The 18,550-nt window shown below is 40.4% G+C and overlaps 1 protein-coding gene across 2 annotated transcripts in view; it reads right to left on the reverse strand.

Annotated features, from left to right (window-relative positions):
* Nucleotides 1–1,268: 1,268 nt before the first annotated feature.
* The window catches only part of LOC144524962 (uncharacterized), a 56,861-nt gene continuing 39,579 nt past the window's right edge, over nt 1,269–18,550 (reverse strand). The window contains exons 1-6 of one of the 2 annotated variants that reach the window (XM_078261457.1): nt 13,267–13,591; nt 10,014–10,058; nt 9,621–9,665; nt 8,179–8,323; nt 6,596–6,757; nt 1,269–5,368 (exon numbers count right to left, since the gene is read on the reverse strand). In XM_078261457.1, the coding sequence (XP_078117583.1) occupies nt 4,248–5,368; nt 6,596–6,757; nt 8,179–8,323; nt 9,621–9,665; nt 10,014–10,058; nt 13,267–13,317 (1,569 nt within the window). In that variant the 5' untranslated portion in view covers nt 13,318–13,591 and the 3' untranslated portion in view covers nt 1,269–4,247. Of the gene's footprint in view, nt 5,369–6,595; nt 6,758–8,178; nt 8,324–9,620; nt 9,666–10,013; nt 10,059–13,266; nt 13,592–18,550 lie in introns of those variants that run through there. The other variant, XM_078261462.1, reaches the window with a different exon arrangement.

An 18,550-nucleotide genomic window follows, 5' to 3' on the forward strand; every position in this document is an offset into this window, starting at 1 on the left:
TAATGACACACTGTAAAAATGCTCTGTTACAAGTAAAAGTGTATTTAAAATGTGAAAGTATGTATCATCAGGAAAATGTACTTAAAGAATTAAAAGTAAAAGTACTCAATGCAGAAAAATCTTTACATTTTAGAAACAATCAACTACAGTAAGTGTTTAATCAACTTAAAGATGTACTTGTAGGCCTATACATTGTTGGGTAGCTTAATTAATAATAAAACATTGTATTTTATAAACTACATGTGTTGTGTGTGTAAAGTGACTAGTAACTAAAGCTGTCAGATTAATGTAGTGGAGTAAAACATATAATATTTCTCTCTGAAATGTAGTGTAGTAGAAGAACAAAGTGGCATGAAAAGAAAATATGTACTTACGTTACATTCCACCATTGCATCCGAGTCACAGAGCTAAACATTGGTTTGAAAAATAAATACCAGAAAACTCCATAAGGTCATTTAACATTTAACAACACTTTCAGAATTAGAAAGGACAACTCTTTCTGTCTAGCCATTGTTACGTTGCTGCACAAAAAAGTTTCGACTTCATTCCCTATGTATCTTGTCTAATGTTTAGTATGACAAGAAAAATATATTGAATGAAGTTTTTTCTGTTTTATGTCCAAACTTAAAATATAATATAAATGTATAAAGACCAGATTCAGAATGCTGCATATACATTTTAAAACTAAAAGTCTAAAAATATATTTGAGTAATTTTCCTAAAATAGATTTTGTAGACCATGTTTCTAATGAAATTCATAAATCGGTGACAAAACATGTACTGTGTAATACTGGAGAAATATGAATAAATAATTAAATAAGCAATCTTGTCCAGGCTTGTGAGACAAAGAATAGCCAGTCTTATTGGTAATCATTTACCTACCATAATATTTTATGGTTTTGTTGAGCCATTTTATGGAAAACTGACACTCAAATCCTCATGGTATAAACAAAACAAAATGGGACTCACTTTCCATTCCCCCCATATCACACTGTTCACATATTGTTTTTTTTGTGGTTTTTTTTGTAACTGTCAAGGCATTTTTTTTTATGTGTGCAGCTTTTGAGACCAAACTAATTTCCCTAAGGAGACATTAAAGTATATTGTATCATATCATTTCCCTTCTGAATATTTTAGAATGTTCAACATCTTTGGCCAATCCATAGATGCAACACATGATTGAAGGCCAAACTAACTTATTTTGTAAGAAAATATAAAAATAAATAAAAAGGAACATTAATATGTATATATATATATATATATATAAAAAAATAAAAAAAAAGGGCCGACGTTATTTCCAGCCACCATCTTTGTGTGGAATAGGAAACCGAGTTGAAATTTGGGAAATGGCTTAAAAATATTTTTTTCTTTTAGTCCAAATGGACAGAGGAGACCAGAGGAATCTGGAAATACCTTCAGAACAGATATTTTTCAGAAACAAGGATGCTTAGCACTGTGACCCAAATGTAATGACAATACATGAGAGCACAAACTGGGGCTAAAGGAAAACCAGATCATCTGAGTTTGCAGTTGGGAGAAACCTTAAGCCAAAGGCATTTCAAATGCAGTGTTATGTACAATCAAGGGTCTCTGCCAAGCACAGCTCAAGGATCAGTTATAAAGAGGTAAATGTCTTTTTTTCACAACAGTTAATTTCCTATCAACCAGCATTAACTAGAGTAAGGAAAAAAGTGTGAATACTATTGCTAAATACTATTTTTGCAAGTCTCACTGTGTATATTTTATAAAGAGACTGCTAAGCACTGCTAGAAAATGTTTGCCCATTTGATGTGCGACTATACACAGTTTACAGAAAACACACACACACTCGCATAGCAGCAGTAAACTATAGAATGCCAGACAGAAAGTCTATTTTCATCTAGGCACCATGTACGTTGATGAACATACATTAGCTAGAACTAATCAAAGACAATAACAACTGTTCAGTCTTTAGCCAAAAAAATGTACAATAGCCAGAAGGCTTTTATGTTGATTTGTTCAGAGGGTGACCACTCTCTGTCAGAGCAAGGGTCACCTCTGAGACACACCTGTGAGTCACTGCAAAGATTGGAAATGATCAGGGAATGACAAAATGACTTTCATAACAAACCCAAACCTCCCAATACACACACACACACAATTTTTCTATCACAAATAAAAGGTATTATTGAGCTGAACCCAGGCAACGTTTTCTGTCCACAGAACTATAAATGAGAAAGCTAGACAATTAAGTTGGCTTTGCACTGAGCCAAGGACACAACAAAGTGGCCTCTAGTCAATGAACTACAGAGGCATTTGTGTCACAATAACTACAGCAAGACACACATGTACAAAATGTGATTGAGACACTCTCGTTTTCTAAATCTTATTCTGTGCTTCAGTACATTTTGTACTGAGAATTAACTACAAGAGAGTACACATGTGCCATTTCCACTGCTAAGACCAGGATCGACTTACTCGACATAAGTGCAGAGCATCAATCAAAAGAGTATCAACCTCACACTGAGGCAGAGACTATTCTCTACTGACAGATATTGTACAACTGGACATCAACTGACAAATGATTTCACACACAAAAAAAACAGGATCAACCGGGATACATTTAGAGAAAAGCAGTCCAACTCTCCATGTTTAGCCACAGCAATAATAAAAGAGGCATTACTCTGACTTTAAACCTGCACTCCCTACATTTATACCTTTAAAATCTCACAAGCATTACTTGACTCAGACAGACATTACAATGGTTACTTCATTTCAAAGTGTCGTCTCAAAGCCCACACCTGGCAGATTGTGTTGCCTTGCTGCAGTTTTGGACACTTTATCAGAGGTTTTCTGTCAAGCGTCATGCTGTATAAAAATTCTCCGTAAACAATTTCAGTGTATCTTTTTGTTGCGATGCATAACCTTTTACATTCATTATCAGTGATGAGATTAGGCTTAAAGTTTCTGCCTTGTAAAAACTCAACAGTCCGTCCACGGAGGAATCAGACTTGCATTGCCTTGCAAAAACTGTAACGACCAACCAGGAACATGTTCAAACACATTAAATCCTAAGTCAAACAGTCAGTTCATGATACAGTATAATCATGTAACAGTCTGGAACAACAATGTATAATCATAAGACCATTGTAAAGCTTTGCCACCCACACATTATAAATAATGTTTGCACCCCTTATGGGAGCAACATAAGACACAATGTATAAAACACTTCTTGAATCAGTCATAATAGCTCCCTTCTTATTTCCTCTAAAACAGAGGGAAGTAGGCTGGTGAAAGCAAAAAAAAAATCACCTTACAACAAAACAAAAAAGGTCACAGGTTAGTCCAGTGACCTCAAACCATATGTCCAGTAGTTATGAACCTCTTCAAAAGATAGAATCCAGACACAATTAGTTAGAGCTGCTCTTTTGAAAATCAATTGTTTAGTGTTTTTTCTTCATATACACTCCAAGAATATAATTGTTTTCAATTTAAAAAGATGTCAGTCAATGATAAACAGTCTTGTTCACTGCTGCTGGGATGATTTTAGTAAGATGGTTAATCAGGCAGCGGTTCCCAACGTCTTTGTTGTTCGACTCTTAGCTGTCCACTAAAGATTGATTTTCACATCTCAGATTGTTTCATTTCAATAATGTTTTTAAAATGTTCAGAGAGGTAAAACTATCCATAATTTCACAAAAAAAAGGAAAGATTACAGAAACATTAGCATATCATTTTCTTTAGCAGAACTAGGTTTCTTCTTTCTCATACTGTTAATCATCACGACCCCTCTGATTTATTTGTTGTCACATGTTGGGAACCACTGACTATTTGGGTTTTTCGTTTCAAGGAGCTAAAATGCTTTTTTTTTTTAGCAATTTTGCGTCATGTAGAGAAAGAGAGATGAAAAGTAAACGATAGAGGGACATGTTTACACCGATCCACTGGTAAAAAACGGATTTGGTTAGCATGTGGGAAAATGAGAGACAGCGAAAGAGCAATTCATTAGCATTTTCATCACTTTAGAGGAGAAGATATGCTGGCTCCCAAACTATAAATAAATTACCGGCTTCTCTTGGAGTTTCTCATTTAAATACAGAGAAAACAAGAGGATACATTACTCATCCTGCCCCCAACCATAGTAAGACCTGCAAGACTTTTCTTCAGTGATTTCACTTTTCACCTACTAGTCTTGATCTATGAAGATGCTATCAAGCATTAGCATCTCACTTTTCCCACTTGTTTGACTACATCTCACAGGCTGTCAGCTTACGAGGACTCAACAGTGAAGATGGCCTCGCCTGTCTTCTGGATGATACTGGAGGATGAAGAGACGTGGCCGCGCTGTTCAACGCAGACGTCCAGGAGTGGTGACTGAACAGCAGCCTTCCCTCGGAGGGAACAGTCCACGCTGTCATGCAGCATGTCTTCCCTCTCCTCTTCCTTCACAGCCTCTTTTCTTCCTTTCCCAGAATTCCCCTTCTGTAGTTCCTCTTCCTCTTGTTCCTCTCTCTTCACGTGGCAACGACATACCTCAATGCCTGAGTCACCTGTTAGCCGTCGATGCCGGAAATGATCCTCCTCCTCATCTTCCTCTTCCTCCTCTTCTTTTTCTCGTTTTTGCTCCTCTTTGTTGTTGCAATGTGTGGAAACTGCCACGTTTGAGGAGAAGAGAGCCTGTTTAGGGGGATACAGAGTGGGCCTGGGGATTGGACCACAAGGCCGAGCCTCTTCTTCTTTCTCCCTCTGAATGGCCACAGCTCCAAGTGGGTCTGAGAGGACGAGAGGATGGATTTGACCAGGAGGGAGGGAATGTAGCAGAATGAGGGGAGAAAGTGGGAGGCGAGAAGGGTGTGAAGGACGAGAGTGTAAAGGAAGAGAGAGAGGTGGAGCTGAAGGCGAGACCCCTTCACTGCCATTAGAGGACCGTCTTTGTACGGGTATGACATCTGGAGTGGCCGCGGGTATGACATCAGGGGGAACTTGTAACGGAGGTGTTGGGGAAGAAGTTGGTGTGAAGTTGTCCGCAACCCGTGGCATGACAGCACAGTCGCCCCCTGCTTCACTGGGTGTGGAGATGTGACTGCTGTCATATGTCTCGTCTGTCACCTGGACAGAGAAGGAGGTGCTGGAGGGGGAGGTGAGGGAGCACGACTCGCAGGAGCAGCTAGTGTAGTTGTCAGAGCTCTGGGAGGAAGTCAGCCCACTGGCACCGGGGCCCAGATAGGGAGGGCAAGGGTGACGGTGGTGGTGATGATGGGGGTAAGAGGAGCTAGGACCCCCCATGGCACCTCCCTGCAGGGCGAAGACGGAGCTGTAAGGCGGAGGAGGGGTGCTGGGCTGCGCCGCCACCTCCTCGTAGGAGGGCAACTTGAAGGAAGCCAGAAAGCCTGTGACAAGAAATATGTCACAGCTCAAATGTGCAGTCTGCTACTTGACTTGTAAAAGGACAAGACTGGAGATACAGCATGCTATACTTTTCTTAATGTCAATAAATCACATGAAAAGACACAAACCAACAATGAGTTCAACCTACGAACAAGTACTGCCTGTGGATCTAAAGCCTGATATAGCCTGTCCTCTGTGCCATAGACCTCCATTGTTGCACTGTCTCACATGCTTCCTTATTAATATGGGCACTGTTGTTTATTTTGAGTCAATCCCACATACACACTACTAACTAACCAACAAAATGTTTATTCATCTCCGACATAAAATAGTCTAGCAAATGCTCAGTCACAGTACAGTCTTTATGGAGTGCTGTTTTGGTGTGTGTACAAAGTGTCCCTGTGCTTTTTAATTTGGGGATCCTACTAGTTTAAAAAAGGTTGAAGGAATCTGAGGCACTAGAGGAGGTAATGTTTTAAAAGCCGGTGGCGGTTCATCAGGGCAACTAGGCGACCATTTTGTACTTGCCCTGATGGAGGCCTTAATGGCAGAAACGCGTAGGCATGTTTTAATGACTTTATAGCCAAGAAGATGAGATTAAACGTTACCCTCTCGAGTGCCTCAAATTCCTTAAACCTTTTTAGTCCATCGAATGCACCATATTCTAATTGTTTAGGTGACGTTTGCTAAAAACTACAGTGCCCAGCTGCTCTACAAAATGACTTTTGAAAATGAAATTTCTTTGCAGCATGGATGTTTTATTTAATGGTTAATTGATGTTCTACTTAATACATGTAATACATGTTAATTATTTAACGTTTTATTTTATTCTGCATGGTGTAAAACTGTCTTAATGAGTCGAGATCACTGCATCGACCATAATATGTACAGTATGGGTGTAAGGTTAAGTATTTGTTGTCTATACTATTCAGTACTTTTTTTTTTTTTTAAATGGATGTCAGAAAGACTAGTTAGGTGCTTGTCAGGCTACGGCGTAGACGCAGAGGGGTCTGCGGGGGTACGCCGTCGATTTGAGGCAGAAGCATAAATCAGCCTTAAGGAAACCAAAACATAAGTTCTGGAAAATTGATTTACAATATATAAAACACTGTTTCAAACAGTATTAAAGACATGTTTTTAAAGATTATCAGACTCTGCAGCACCCCCACAGTAAATCTAGATCAAAAATAAAATAAATATGTGAAATGAAATGACATAAATAAACCTACTGAGGTCCAGCACTGAGGAAGGGTAGTTGCAGGCTCCGTTATAGGCGATCAGATTAATCTCCCTCTGTCTCTGCTGCTGTTGGATTCTCAGCTTGGCCCGGCGGTGGCGGTAAGCACAGAAACAGCTAAAGAGGATCAGAATCGTCCACAGCAGCCAGAACCCTGCAGAGAACAGGAAATGAACCCAACATCTTCATGAAAACAACGTGTAATGTTTTTACATTACTGCTGTACATTTTCCAAAGCATACCGTAAGATGTTAGATTTATTTCCGAGCTTTGTTTGCATTAGTTTGACCATGACATCAACTTTCAAACAACATATTTGAGGTAGGCAATTCATTTCAGTAAAAAAAAAAAAATGGATGCTTTTCTACCATAGTTATATATAGTTTGTAGTGCTGTCAGTTAAACGCGTTATTAACGGCGTTAACACAAACCCATTTTAACGGCGTAAATTTTTTTTAATTGCAAGATTAACGTTCTTTTTGGCCTAGCAAACTTCGCTTACATGCTGTTGCAACAACTAGTAATGTTAGAAAAACTACAACACCACACCGGATCTAGCTAGACCGGAAACAAAACGACAGGCACGCCGCATACACTTGTTTGGGCTTGCGAGCCGGCCAAAGAGTAGTAGGCTAACGGTACGTTTTGAGTGGATGGCGAGCACGAGACGCCAAAATGGATGCCAATAAGATTCTGAATGGAAAGTTTACTTTTAAAAAGTTGCCAAACGGTTCCATTGACAAGACCAAAGTGATCTGTGTGTTTTGTCGTTGTGAACTGAGCCATCATCGCAGCACGTCCAGTCTGAAATACCACTTGATGGCCAAGCACACAGCTGATGCAAATTCTCCGCCCCCTCGTCAAAGCCAGGCGACAATGGATGACTTCAGACAGAAGCACATCATGGATGTATTAAGAGAACCACAACTAAGAACGAACTTACTGCAGCCATAGCTAAATGGGTGGCTACTGCCTGTAGGCGTGTTAACGTTGTGGAGGACGAGGGTAAGCTGATCCACTTTTCCATGTTGATAAGAGCATTAAAATGAGAAAAAAATAAATGGACAAAAAGAAATCAAAGGACATTTAGAATATATAAAAATGTGCAATTAATTGCAAGTTAACTATGGCATTAATGTGATTAATCGCGATTAAATATTTTAATCGTTTGACAGCACTAATAGTTTGAAATGTGTTCTGGGTGGACAGCTCATAAATACAGTGGTTACAGTTGTAGGAGCAAAGAATATATCCTTTGATTTCAACATAACCAATTACTTCACCCTTAACTTTATCTGTAAATGTACAATGTGATATGATGCTGATTATCTGACCAAGAAAAGCATAGTTTCAGATGTCAAGTGATTTTTCCAATGATCAGATTTACCTAGATAGCAATGCAACATGCAGGCTAAAACTGTTGTTTGGTGCCTCCTAGTGTTTATTTTAAATAGTTGACCATGGCAGTATGTTAGTTTGAGTTCAAATTAAACAAATGACATAATAACAGCAATGAAAGTTAATGTGCATGGAGAAGGGAAAGCCCCAAAAGTCAGGTAAAGTCAGTTGACTCACACCAGAGTTCATAATAGTAGGTACAGCAGCCTGTTTCTCCGCAGCAGTGCCCCGTTTCACACAGGTAACCTGGATTGTCGTTTACACCAGGACAGTTGGGACTGACAACGGGCTGGCTACCAGAACCCCCGTGATGCTTCACCACCTAGTGGACAAAACACCGCAGCACATGTAACCACAGGGAAAATAATTATACTGCAGAGATAAAGTTGTAATGGTTGGTATGGCGATGGTACTCCCTTCGACAGACGACAGGATGACTTCAAACAATTGATTCTCGACCATCACAAAAGTGCTTTGACAAAATACTTACAACCACCTGTTATCACCTGACATATTTAAGTCATGAGGAATCTCCATGACAACTGAGCAAACTCCCATTTGCTGATGAAGACCATGAGAGCGGTTGAAATCTTAATCTGATTTTAACCCTGACTTAGCTGGAGGGTTTTTTGGCCACTTGGGGGCTCCATAATAAGCCGTCAATACACTGACATATTATCACTATACCATGGCGGACATTTGGAGTCATGTCTCTGGTCACCTGACAAATATAAGTCCAATATTCACTGCTGTTGTATGACATTTGTTTTGGTGTCCACCTGAGGGAAATATGAGGCTCTTTAGCTGCTACATGCTCAACAGATAGTCACTACCTTTGTCTGCCTGCTGTTTGGTGCTGTGCAGGTAGTGTGAAGTGGCATCATCAGAGCTTTTTGCTGAATATAGCGGCCTGAGGCAGCTATTAGCAGAGTTGATATGAGCCTGAGACTGTACCAAAAGAAGTTAATTAGTTAACGTAGGTTCAGGACCAGGGCCAGGCCTCAACCACACCTCTAATCAACTGCCCAGTCTACTTATACCTGGTAAACCCATCCTGCTCCGTTTGTCTTCTCGTCTTTCTCGACCCATCTTCCCTTTCCCTTCGTTTCTTCTCCTTCTTACATCACCTACTCACATCCCTTCATCCTCCGTTATGTTCTCCCCCCATCCCTTCCTATCCAATCTGGTGCATACCTCTCCCATGTCTCATTCCAGGTACCGTCTGGGGGGTTTGTACTCAGCTCTGGTAGAAACACATCTGAGACGGAGCCCCCACACTGAGTCTCCCTAGTCTTCTGTACGTCCTCCCAGACCAGAACAGACAACACCCTCCCCTATACATCCATTCATCTGTCCTCAACATCCAATACCTCCTGAATTTCCATTAAACCTTTAAATGACATATTGTTGTGGTGTGGTCCTTGCTAGTGAAAACAGTGAAGTTGAGCTGAATGGTGATAATTCTCAATGGGTTTTTTCCTACGGGTGACCCTGTTCACATCACACATTTAATCCTTTGTTAATACAAACAATTAGTGCAGCTTTAAGATTATTTTGTGAGATGACAGTATGTTTGTTGGCAGCTAAAGGTCAAGATTCACTTTAAAAAAATCTCACACCTCATTAACTGTGCGCAGGTCAGTCTCCTTCTGAGAAACAGCCACCTAAACAGAGAAATGGAAGGACCTCTGTGAATGTTACAGTTCCATCTTAATCATTAGCAAGTCAGTGTGAGGGAGAGAAGCAAGTGAAGAACTAAACTAAAATTGAAATCATAAATGTTTGACACCTCATAAAATCCATGAACCACAATAATAATGCGGCAAGAATAGGGTTGCTAAATTTGTTACGTACATAGTTACCACACATGAGATTGAGAAGTGCTAACAATAAATTATGCATTGCCATAGCAATCACTGTGGTTACGCTTGGAGGCTTTTAAACTCCTTTACAGTGTGTTATATTATCCAGTGATAAAATGTTTAGTTGTAGTTGAAGGTAGAGCTCCCTACCGTAGCAGTTTCAGTCGCATCCAGCCCCTGCAGGGACATGGTCATCTGTTAAAAGACAGAGAAGCACAATGGTTAAGAAGGAGCAATAGCGAGAGAGAGAGAAAGGATACGATGTAAATGGCAAGAACAAACAAAAGATTGGCAGATGTTAAAACTGACAAGGGCACATGCTTCACAAGAAACAAATGAGACTGTGCTGGCATTCTAGCAATCAAACATGATAAAAAAAAGTTTCCAGTCTGACGACGCTGGTTACCCTACACTCCTGGCTCTTCAAGGAGCTGGGAAGGTCAATGGCTTTTTGACAAAACCCGTTTCTCCTCTGTGGGTCGAGATAGCAGACAGAAGGCACCAAATCCCAGACACTCTCACTTCTTCTTTGAAACGCACACATGCATGCAAAAGGTACACCTCTAAAACTGTGATGAACGGTTCAGTCTATAAAATGTCAGGAAATAGAGGAAAAACACCCGACATGCGTTCCCAAAGCCCAAGGTGACATGTTCAGATTGCTTGTTTTGTCTGTACAAAAGTCTGAAACCTATTTATTTTTAAAGAGTAAAAACAGAAAAATCTAACATTTGAGAAGCTGGAATCAGCAAATGTTTGGCATCTTTGCTTGGTAAATTAATTCATTGATAAATCAGTAATTAAAATGTATTTGTTTTCTGTTGATCTACAAAGCATTCTGTCACATATATCTGAAACATCTAGTCATTTTTAAAGAATATACATTTTCCTTGTGTGATTATTTTTAGTACCTCAGCAGGCAATGAAATCTACAACAATCACAAAGACTGACCTATCTATAAGGATGGGTGCTAGCAAATAGGTACAATTAGTGAATGATCATAGAATGATTTGAGTCCAAATATTATCTGCAGTGGAAAAAATTACTATATGTGCGTTTACTCTACCCAAATGCAATTCTGTAACGGTGCAGATTTAAAAATTCTCTGGGTGTCACTCACACCTCAGTAAATGTCATTCAGGCCCACTGGGAGTAAAAGGAAAATATGCCTGTGTTTGTGCTGCTGGATGTGGGGCCACTGTAAAAAACTATGTGGAGACACTGGGGGCTTTAAATGAGCAGAGTAAATGAGATCTCTTTTGTTAACAACTGGCTGCTGGTTATGTAGTCAGCATAGGGAACAATGTTGGCTGCAGTGTGTGTGTGTGTGTGTGCATACAGGCCAGCGCACACACAGCTATTACCGGTTCAGAATTACATCTGTCTATTTACAAAGTACAAAATGACAATGAGCCCAAATTCAGCAAGCGGCTACCTCCACACACTGCCCTGAGGCTGTACAAATGACAATAGTAGCCGTTAGTCATCCTAGAGACATTCATATTTACTATAGTACATCATATACAACTGTGCATAGTATACGCTTTTTTTAACACCTGATGCATCCACAGGTTTATCAATATTGCACAACATTACATGACACTTTGGGGAAAGAGCATTGTCTAATCAAGGACATACAGGCAGAGCATTGGACAAAGTAATAATTAGTTTCTGCCGCGCTCTGTGGCCATGAACACATGATCTTCACAGGCAGTGCCATTATAGCTGGGTACATTTTCCGATACTAGTGCGGATACACTACCTAAATACCAATTTTTTTATATCTTACTTTGAGAAATATAAACATGTTTTTTTATTAAACATTTTTTTATTAATTTAACAAAAGAAACCAAAACGCTCAAATCTGGTTGTACAAGCCGGACAACAGCTTTGCCTTCATGAAATATAAACTAAAGCCGGCAAAATTATCATTTCAATCAGAAAGTACCTGATAGTTCAAATCCAAGCAAGCATACTGGCATTGGGTGTTTGGCAGTCAGACATATTTCGGTGGATACCAAAAAAGTATTGAGGTTTAATACAGAGCTCTCCTGCAGGAGTCCTGGTTCATCTCTAACATCCCTACTGACAGTCACCTGTTTGCTTCAAGATTCAAGATGCTTTCATGTTTGGTCCTGCAAACGGTGCGTTTGTCCACTAAATAGTGTGCCACACCAAAACCCAACAGAAAAGTCATGCTGCATAACCAACTGTCACATTTAACCTCAGTTGGTTCATAAGGAAGTTTTTATACGGTTATAAAATGTCAGAGTCAAGAGGGTTTCAAGAGGCAGCTGAGTTCCTGTGGTAAGCCCACCACACGGCACAAGTACACGCACATGGGTGTGAAGTTATCATTCAGACTTCCCCAGAGACCACGGACTAACCACAAAATGATTTCAACCCCTGGGATCCCACGGTTCTGCATAGCCTCAACACACACACACCATCAATAACTCCATCCTAGATGACATGAAACCTGTGACAAACATGCTAGTTTGTGGACTGTGAGCCTTTCTCTGCCACCTGTGGTCAAAATGACTGGCTGAGATGTCTCCTTGAGTGCTTTCAATAGATGTAAGCCAATGTAGTTTTCATTGTGGGATTATAAAAACAGTTGTAAGCCTAAATATTTGGGGGGAGGGGAAACAGACTTGAAACAAGGAAACATCATCCTCAGGGTGAGGCCGGCAGAGTACTGAATCAGCAGTACGGTGTTCTTCTGCTGGACAAGCAGCTGTACATTAGATTTATTAGGCTTTAAGGGTTTGGCAGTTAAAGCTCTTCTAATCACAGCTAAATCCTTGGTGCATTATGGCAGATTGTGTCAGCTACGCAAGGAATCTACTTCAAATCTAATTGCAGGTTCAGCAACACAAGCCAATGAGTCACAAACTACTACTGAAATCAATAACATTCCTTTAGTATTCACAAGTTGACTGTATGTCTGTGGTAGCCCTCTCAATTTAGCCTACATTTTAAAATATTTGTAAAATATTCCCATAATATTCTGGACATTTTGTTGTGCATAAGAGTACCCATGCTTCAAAAACTTATTATCAAATGATTTGCAATTAACTACAGCATCACAGACAGCATTTCCACAAACATCACATTGAAACAATACCTGACTGACTTTACTACACACACAAAAACATTTGCTGCAGTGGTGCAATCGATGCACATCTTGTCCTTGAGAAATATATCAAAAGACACAAAATCTCAAGATGGAGAAAAGGAAACACAGGTCGGTACAGAACAAGTTGAGGCCACAGTTTGTCAACAACAACAACAACAACAACAACAACACAGACCGAGGGAAGCATGTTGCTCTGCAAAACAACTGAAGCCCAGCTGTCGGCGGCAGTGTTTGTATCAAAGGAAAGCTGTGCAGTGTATTACCTCTTCAGCCGTCAGCCCGAAGCAGAATGTCAACGTTTTCTCTGGATCCATGGCGAGAGCTGAATACCAAGCGTAACAGAGGAAATGTAAATGCAGAAGTGGGATGTTATTTTGCTAAGCACCCATCACCGCTGCCCCACTCCACAGACACGGTGGCATCCCCATCCGCCATTGCCCGGACGGACGACGGACGGACGGATGCCCCTCCCAGACTCCGCTGCACACCGGAGTACCAGGGCCAGATTCCCCCTGTATTTTATGGCTGGGACCGCGGAGTATCACAGTGCAGACGGTTCTGTCGTCGACTGGGGTTTGCAGTAGTAAAATAAAGATGTTTTACTTTTTGTGTTCGTAGAGAGGGGTCGGAGCTGTGCATGATGTCATGCTTTTCCAGCCCCCAAAGTACTTGTATGGGAGCACTGCGGCTTTGATTGGCCGGAGCTCCCAGCAACAGCCGCACAGAGACGCCTCAACACGGCACACTTTTACTGCTGATCATAAAACCAACACCTGTGCGTTTTTGTAGTGATTAATTAGTGAAACGGAACCGCAACATTTAACATCTAGTTACAAGGTTAAATAAACAAACTGCTCATTGATTTGTTTGTGCAGGCTGACTCTAGCAATGTAATTCATATTAAACGTATGCTAATGTAAATCTGAAGGAAGCACAATTAGGTTATATCTTATTTAAAGGTCCAATATGTAATATATTTACTGTAATAAATCCAAAAATGACCCCAATGCGTCATCAGATATTAAGGAAACATGCTAAGTTGAAATACTATCTTTTTTGACAACAATGCTAATGCCAGTATTTTCTCCTTTTGAAATTTCCGTTCCGTGACGGAATTTCTGTTTGTGTTTTGGCCTGTGTGTTGTTATCAACTGTCCAGTTTGTCAGCCAGGCCGGGTTGCCAGATATACCTGTAAAAACGTAAACCCAGCGCGCTACAGCTGTGAGGTTAGTATAGCCATAAAAGCAGCAAACAAACAAACGGGATTAACAGAGATTGATTTTACCCGACAAAAAAACCGGCATGTTTCTAATAGTTGCGTGACCAGAGACGTAACCCGTCCGGGTAAATATTGGAGATGTATTTGAAAGATGGAGACAGCTTAGAGCCCAAAAGGATGCAGAGTTGGTTAATTTCCTCCTGAACAGGTAGCTAAGCATTAGCTTCAGGTTAATTTATCACAGCTACTAGGGACAGGCATTTTATGTCATTTTAACAGTTGTGTAGCTACTCACATTGAATTATATAGCTAGAGTACCCGAGTTGGTTACTTGCAAAAACAATTGAGACACAGTCAGTGAAGTGATCCCGACTGGTCCTGGCTAACCCATGCTAACCCTGCTAACTGCTAACGTTACCAGGACCAGGCAAGCAGCCACGGCTGTTTACAATGTGTGAGCAGCTGTAGCCGACAACGGTGAGTTATTTGAAACCAAGAGAGAGGGGCTGTAAATCGGAAAGAGAGGACCTTGAGTTTGCAGTTTGTTTAGTGATTGTTGCCGTAATTCTAAGCCAATAAAGTGTGTTCAGTCGAGTGGAAAAGGACGGCAAGGTAGTGGTATTTTTAGCGGTTTCTATCGTAATTCTAAGCCGAGGAAGTGTGTCTGTCTGGCGTGTGGAGAGGATGGTGAGGTTGTGGGATTTTTAGTAGTTCCTACGGTAATTCTAAGCTGAAAAAATGTGTCTGTCAGTTGGGTACAGAGCTCCACATGAGCATGGGCTTTTATGACTGTCAATATAGCCACCATCTAATGTTAGCTACTCCGCTGTGCTGTGGAGTAATGTCTGGCTATGTGAGACAAGCGTCTAGCAACATTGTTGTGGATGCTCTGCTCCGGTATCAACCTGGCAACCAACGTGAACTTCGAGTCTGGGAAGGAGGGGGCAGGGGAGACGACTCTCTCCAGTATTTTGAAGTACTGCAGTAACTATTTTAAACACTAGCTGTCAGTATTACATATTGCACCTTTAACGTTCGGTAAAAATGGCACAAACTCATTAGCCTACTCCATTGCAAGTAAAAGCTGCAGTGAACAAGCAGAAGTATCAGTATATTGTTAAGAATGGTGTCTTCAAATACCCTCATTAATATGTTGTTTTGAAATAAATAGCTTGAATCAGCCTCAAATTGTATTTATTAAATAAAGTAGCCTATATTTTCCTCTGAAACAAAAAAGTAGGCTACACAAAATCAGTTATACCACTGGCCATCTCAATTAACGTCAATAGTAGCTAAAGTTAGCGTTTTTTCAGTCCAAAAACTCATGCGCTTGAATTAATAAATACACCAAATTTAACAGTAAAAGTTACATTAATCAAAATGTTACACTTTAATATTAACATTAGCTGCTAGAGTTAGCTAGATCTGTAGGCCTACTGTCATTAGCCAAACAACTTTTGCAGTAACATTCCAGGCTTAAGAAACAACAGGTACATCCACCACAGCTAAAGGATTAGCATACTTTAAACCTAAAGGCTGTTTTATGCTTCTGCGTCGAATTGACGGTGTACCCCCGCAGACCCCTCTGGGTCGACGAGAACCCCTCTCCAAGCCCGCCATGACACACACCTCCAAAAATGTGTAACTTTGCATTGAGGCGATGCAGACTGCAAGGACTGTGATTGGTCATCTCGTCCTGTGTGTTGATAGTCGGTGTTTCAAGCAGCCTACTGTGGGGAGTAGCAACATGCTAGTTCACAGACATAAGCTTTGCAAATAAACTCAGACATATTTGGTTACAATGACGGGGTTATCCGTTTGTAAAGTGTCTATATGTCAGTAACATTTTTAAATTAGCACTTCGCCAGCAAGCAGTTCTTTGTGGGCAGTTGTGCTAAAGTTTGCTTGCTAACGTAACATAAACTGGCTGTCTCTCTTTTGTCAGAAATGGCAGTTTCGCGATTGACACTCCGGAAACTACACACCCCCCTAGCATTCTGGCGGTGAAATGAACTGCGATGCAAAGAAACGCGTTCAACCCCGACGCAAAACTCTGAAAGCGTTACAACGCTGTAGGAGCGACGGCGTAGCTATGGCGTGGAGTTGCAGCAGAAGCATAAAGCAGCCTTAAGTAATGAATGGTTTAAAAGTGGTGACTGCTTCAAAAATATTCTTACTATCTTGTTAAACAAACTATTCTAGCTAACATCGTAGTGTGTTAGCTTGAGTCTACTCTGTGCAGTACAGTGCAGTGCAGTAGTCGAGTCACCAAAGAAGAGTCAGGGTCGAATCATCATTAGGCTACCTGAGTTTGAGTCTGAGTCGAGTCACGAGTCCAGGGAATAGCATCTCGGGTCGCACTTGAGGCCTAGTCCAGGACTCGAGTACTCTATCACTGCCTATTACACATAAAAGTAGTCAGAAACTTCATACAACTTCCAAGTCCTACTTTATGAATGCTCAAGTCCGATTTCATAAATCCTCGAGTCCAAGTCGAGTCACAACTCCAGAAAATAGTGATTCAAGTCTGACTCAAGTACTCCAGAACTGACAGTCTGGTTCAGTTCAGTTCAGTTCGTTACACATTAGAACGGTTCTTTTTTGCGTTTTTATTGTGAAAAGTTGTTGATGGTATCAATAGTCTGCGGTGGAAACGGGTACATGTCCGTACAGGTTACCTGTAGTTGTAAAAGTACTATAAACCAAAAGTGTTTGATGGAAAGGCGGCTTAAGAAAATGGGGAAAATGAAGTGCCAACTGGTGACATACAATTTTGAAGAGCACCTGCTTGTCATGGTATACTTTAGGGTTGCTGTTATCATTCTTTACCTTAAAATTCAGTCTCGGTGCTAGTTGCTAGGCAATTTTATTGAGGTTTCTGTTGCTCAGGTCATTCCTTTGGGCTCCTCAGTTTTTGGTGGGACTTGTTGGAGGCCAACATATTGTTGACAACATGCAGTATGTTCCAAATAGTGAACACTGTAGGCTACAGGACATGTGTCACAGCTATTTTCACATGGTCATACCCAGTGTTGGGGAGTAACAAAATACATGTACCGGCGTTACATATTCAGAATACAAATTATGAGTAACTGTATTCCATTTCAGTTACAATTTAAATAGTTTGTATTTAGAATACAGTTACATTGTTGAAATCAATGGATTACATGACGATACTTCTCTGTTTCACGGGTTTATTCACTCTCGCAACTCCATGCATTTCCCAGAAGCCCCAATATGAAAACGAAAAAATTAGCTATTTGCGTGATCACTGATAGAGGTAAAGATGGAGCCGGAACCGGCACAACAGAGCCAGGGCAGGAATGCGTTTCTATCTTGGAAATTCAAACAGCATTTCACATTAAAGAAAGAGAATGGAGAACAAAATATAACTGTGCACTGCAGTGCAACTTCTGCTTGCCAGTAACCAACTTCCTTTCAGCGTCCAAATTACTCCACCTCCAACCTGAACAAGCATCTTAAAGTAAGTTATTTTTAGCCAAGAGGTGTCATCTGCTGTAGTTTTACTGGTCACCTTGCTATTTTATAGTTGACGTGCGACTTTACATTCTCCTACATGCTGATTTACTAGCCCCAGAGCCGTTGAAAGACTAGCCCCGTTTGACATGTTAGCTAACGTTAGCTAAAATTAGCTCATGGTAGCTTAGACTGCGGTTAGATTTTTGTAGTATGCAGTTCAGGACTACAAATACAACAATCTATCTGCTTGTTCAGGTACACATTCAGCAAGTTGGAACAGAAGAACACACCAGAATAGGCCTGTTTAGTAAGCTGTATGTGATGGCCGCATTCTTACTTATAAAATGCAATTCAATGTGGAAGTAATACAAGTATTCAGAATACGTTACTCAGATTGAGTAACGTAACGGAATACGTTACAAATTACATTTTTGGGCATGTATTCTGTACTCTGTAACGGAATACGTTTTGAAAGTATCCTTCCCAACACTGGTCATACCCTACATTTTAAAACATAGCTCTACTGTTTTGGGGTGACACCTTTTTTATTTAATGTTTCTGTACTTTGGTATTATGGTCAAAGTTACAGAGTCATTTTGAGCTACAATATTTCAATTTCAATTTTTCAATTCCTGATCAAATACACATGCCCTGTAGCTAAATGTCATATGTAGTTTGGCATTGTCCATTCTAAGCTTGCATGTGTTCATAATTTTTTATTTGATTTTACAAAATGTTATGTTTCTGCCTTGACCTGTACCCTCCAAAGGAAATATTCTTGGCAGAATAAAAGTGAAACAAAATCAACAAATCTATTTCAGAAATGTAATACTTTTTTTGGTGGCAT

This window comes from Sander vitreus, chromosome 2, assembly GCF_031162955.1.
Source record: "Sander vitreus isolate 19-12246 chromosome 2, sanVit1, whole genome shotgun sequence".
Lineage (NCBI taxonomy): Eukaryota > Metazoa > Chordata > Actinopteri > Perciformes > Percidae > Sander > Sander vitreus.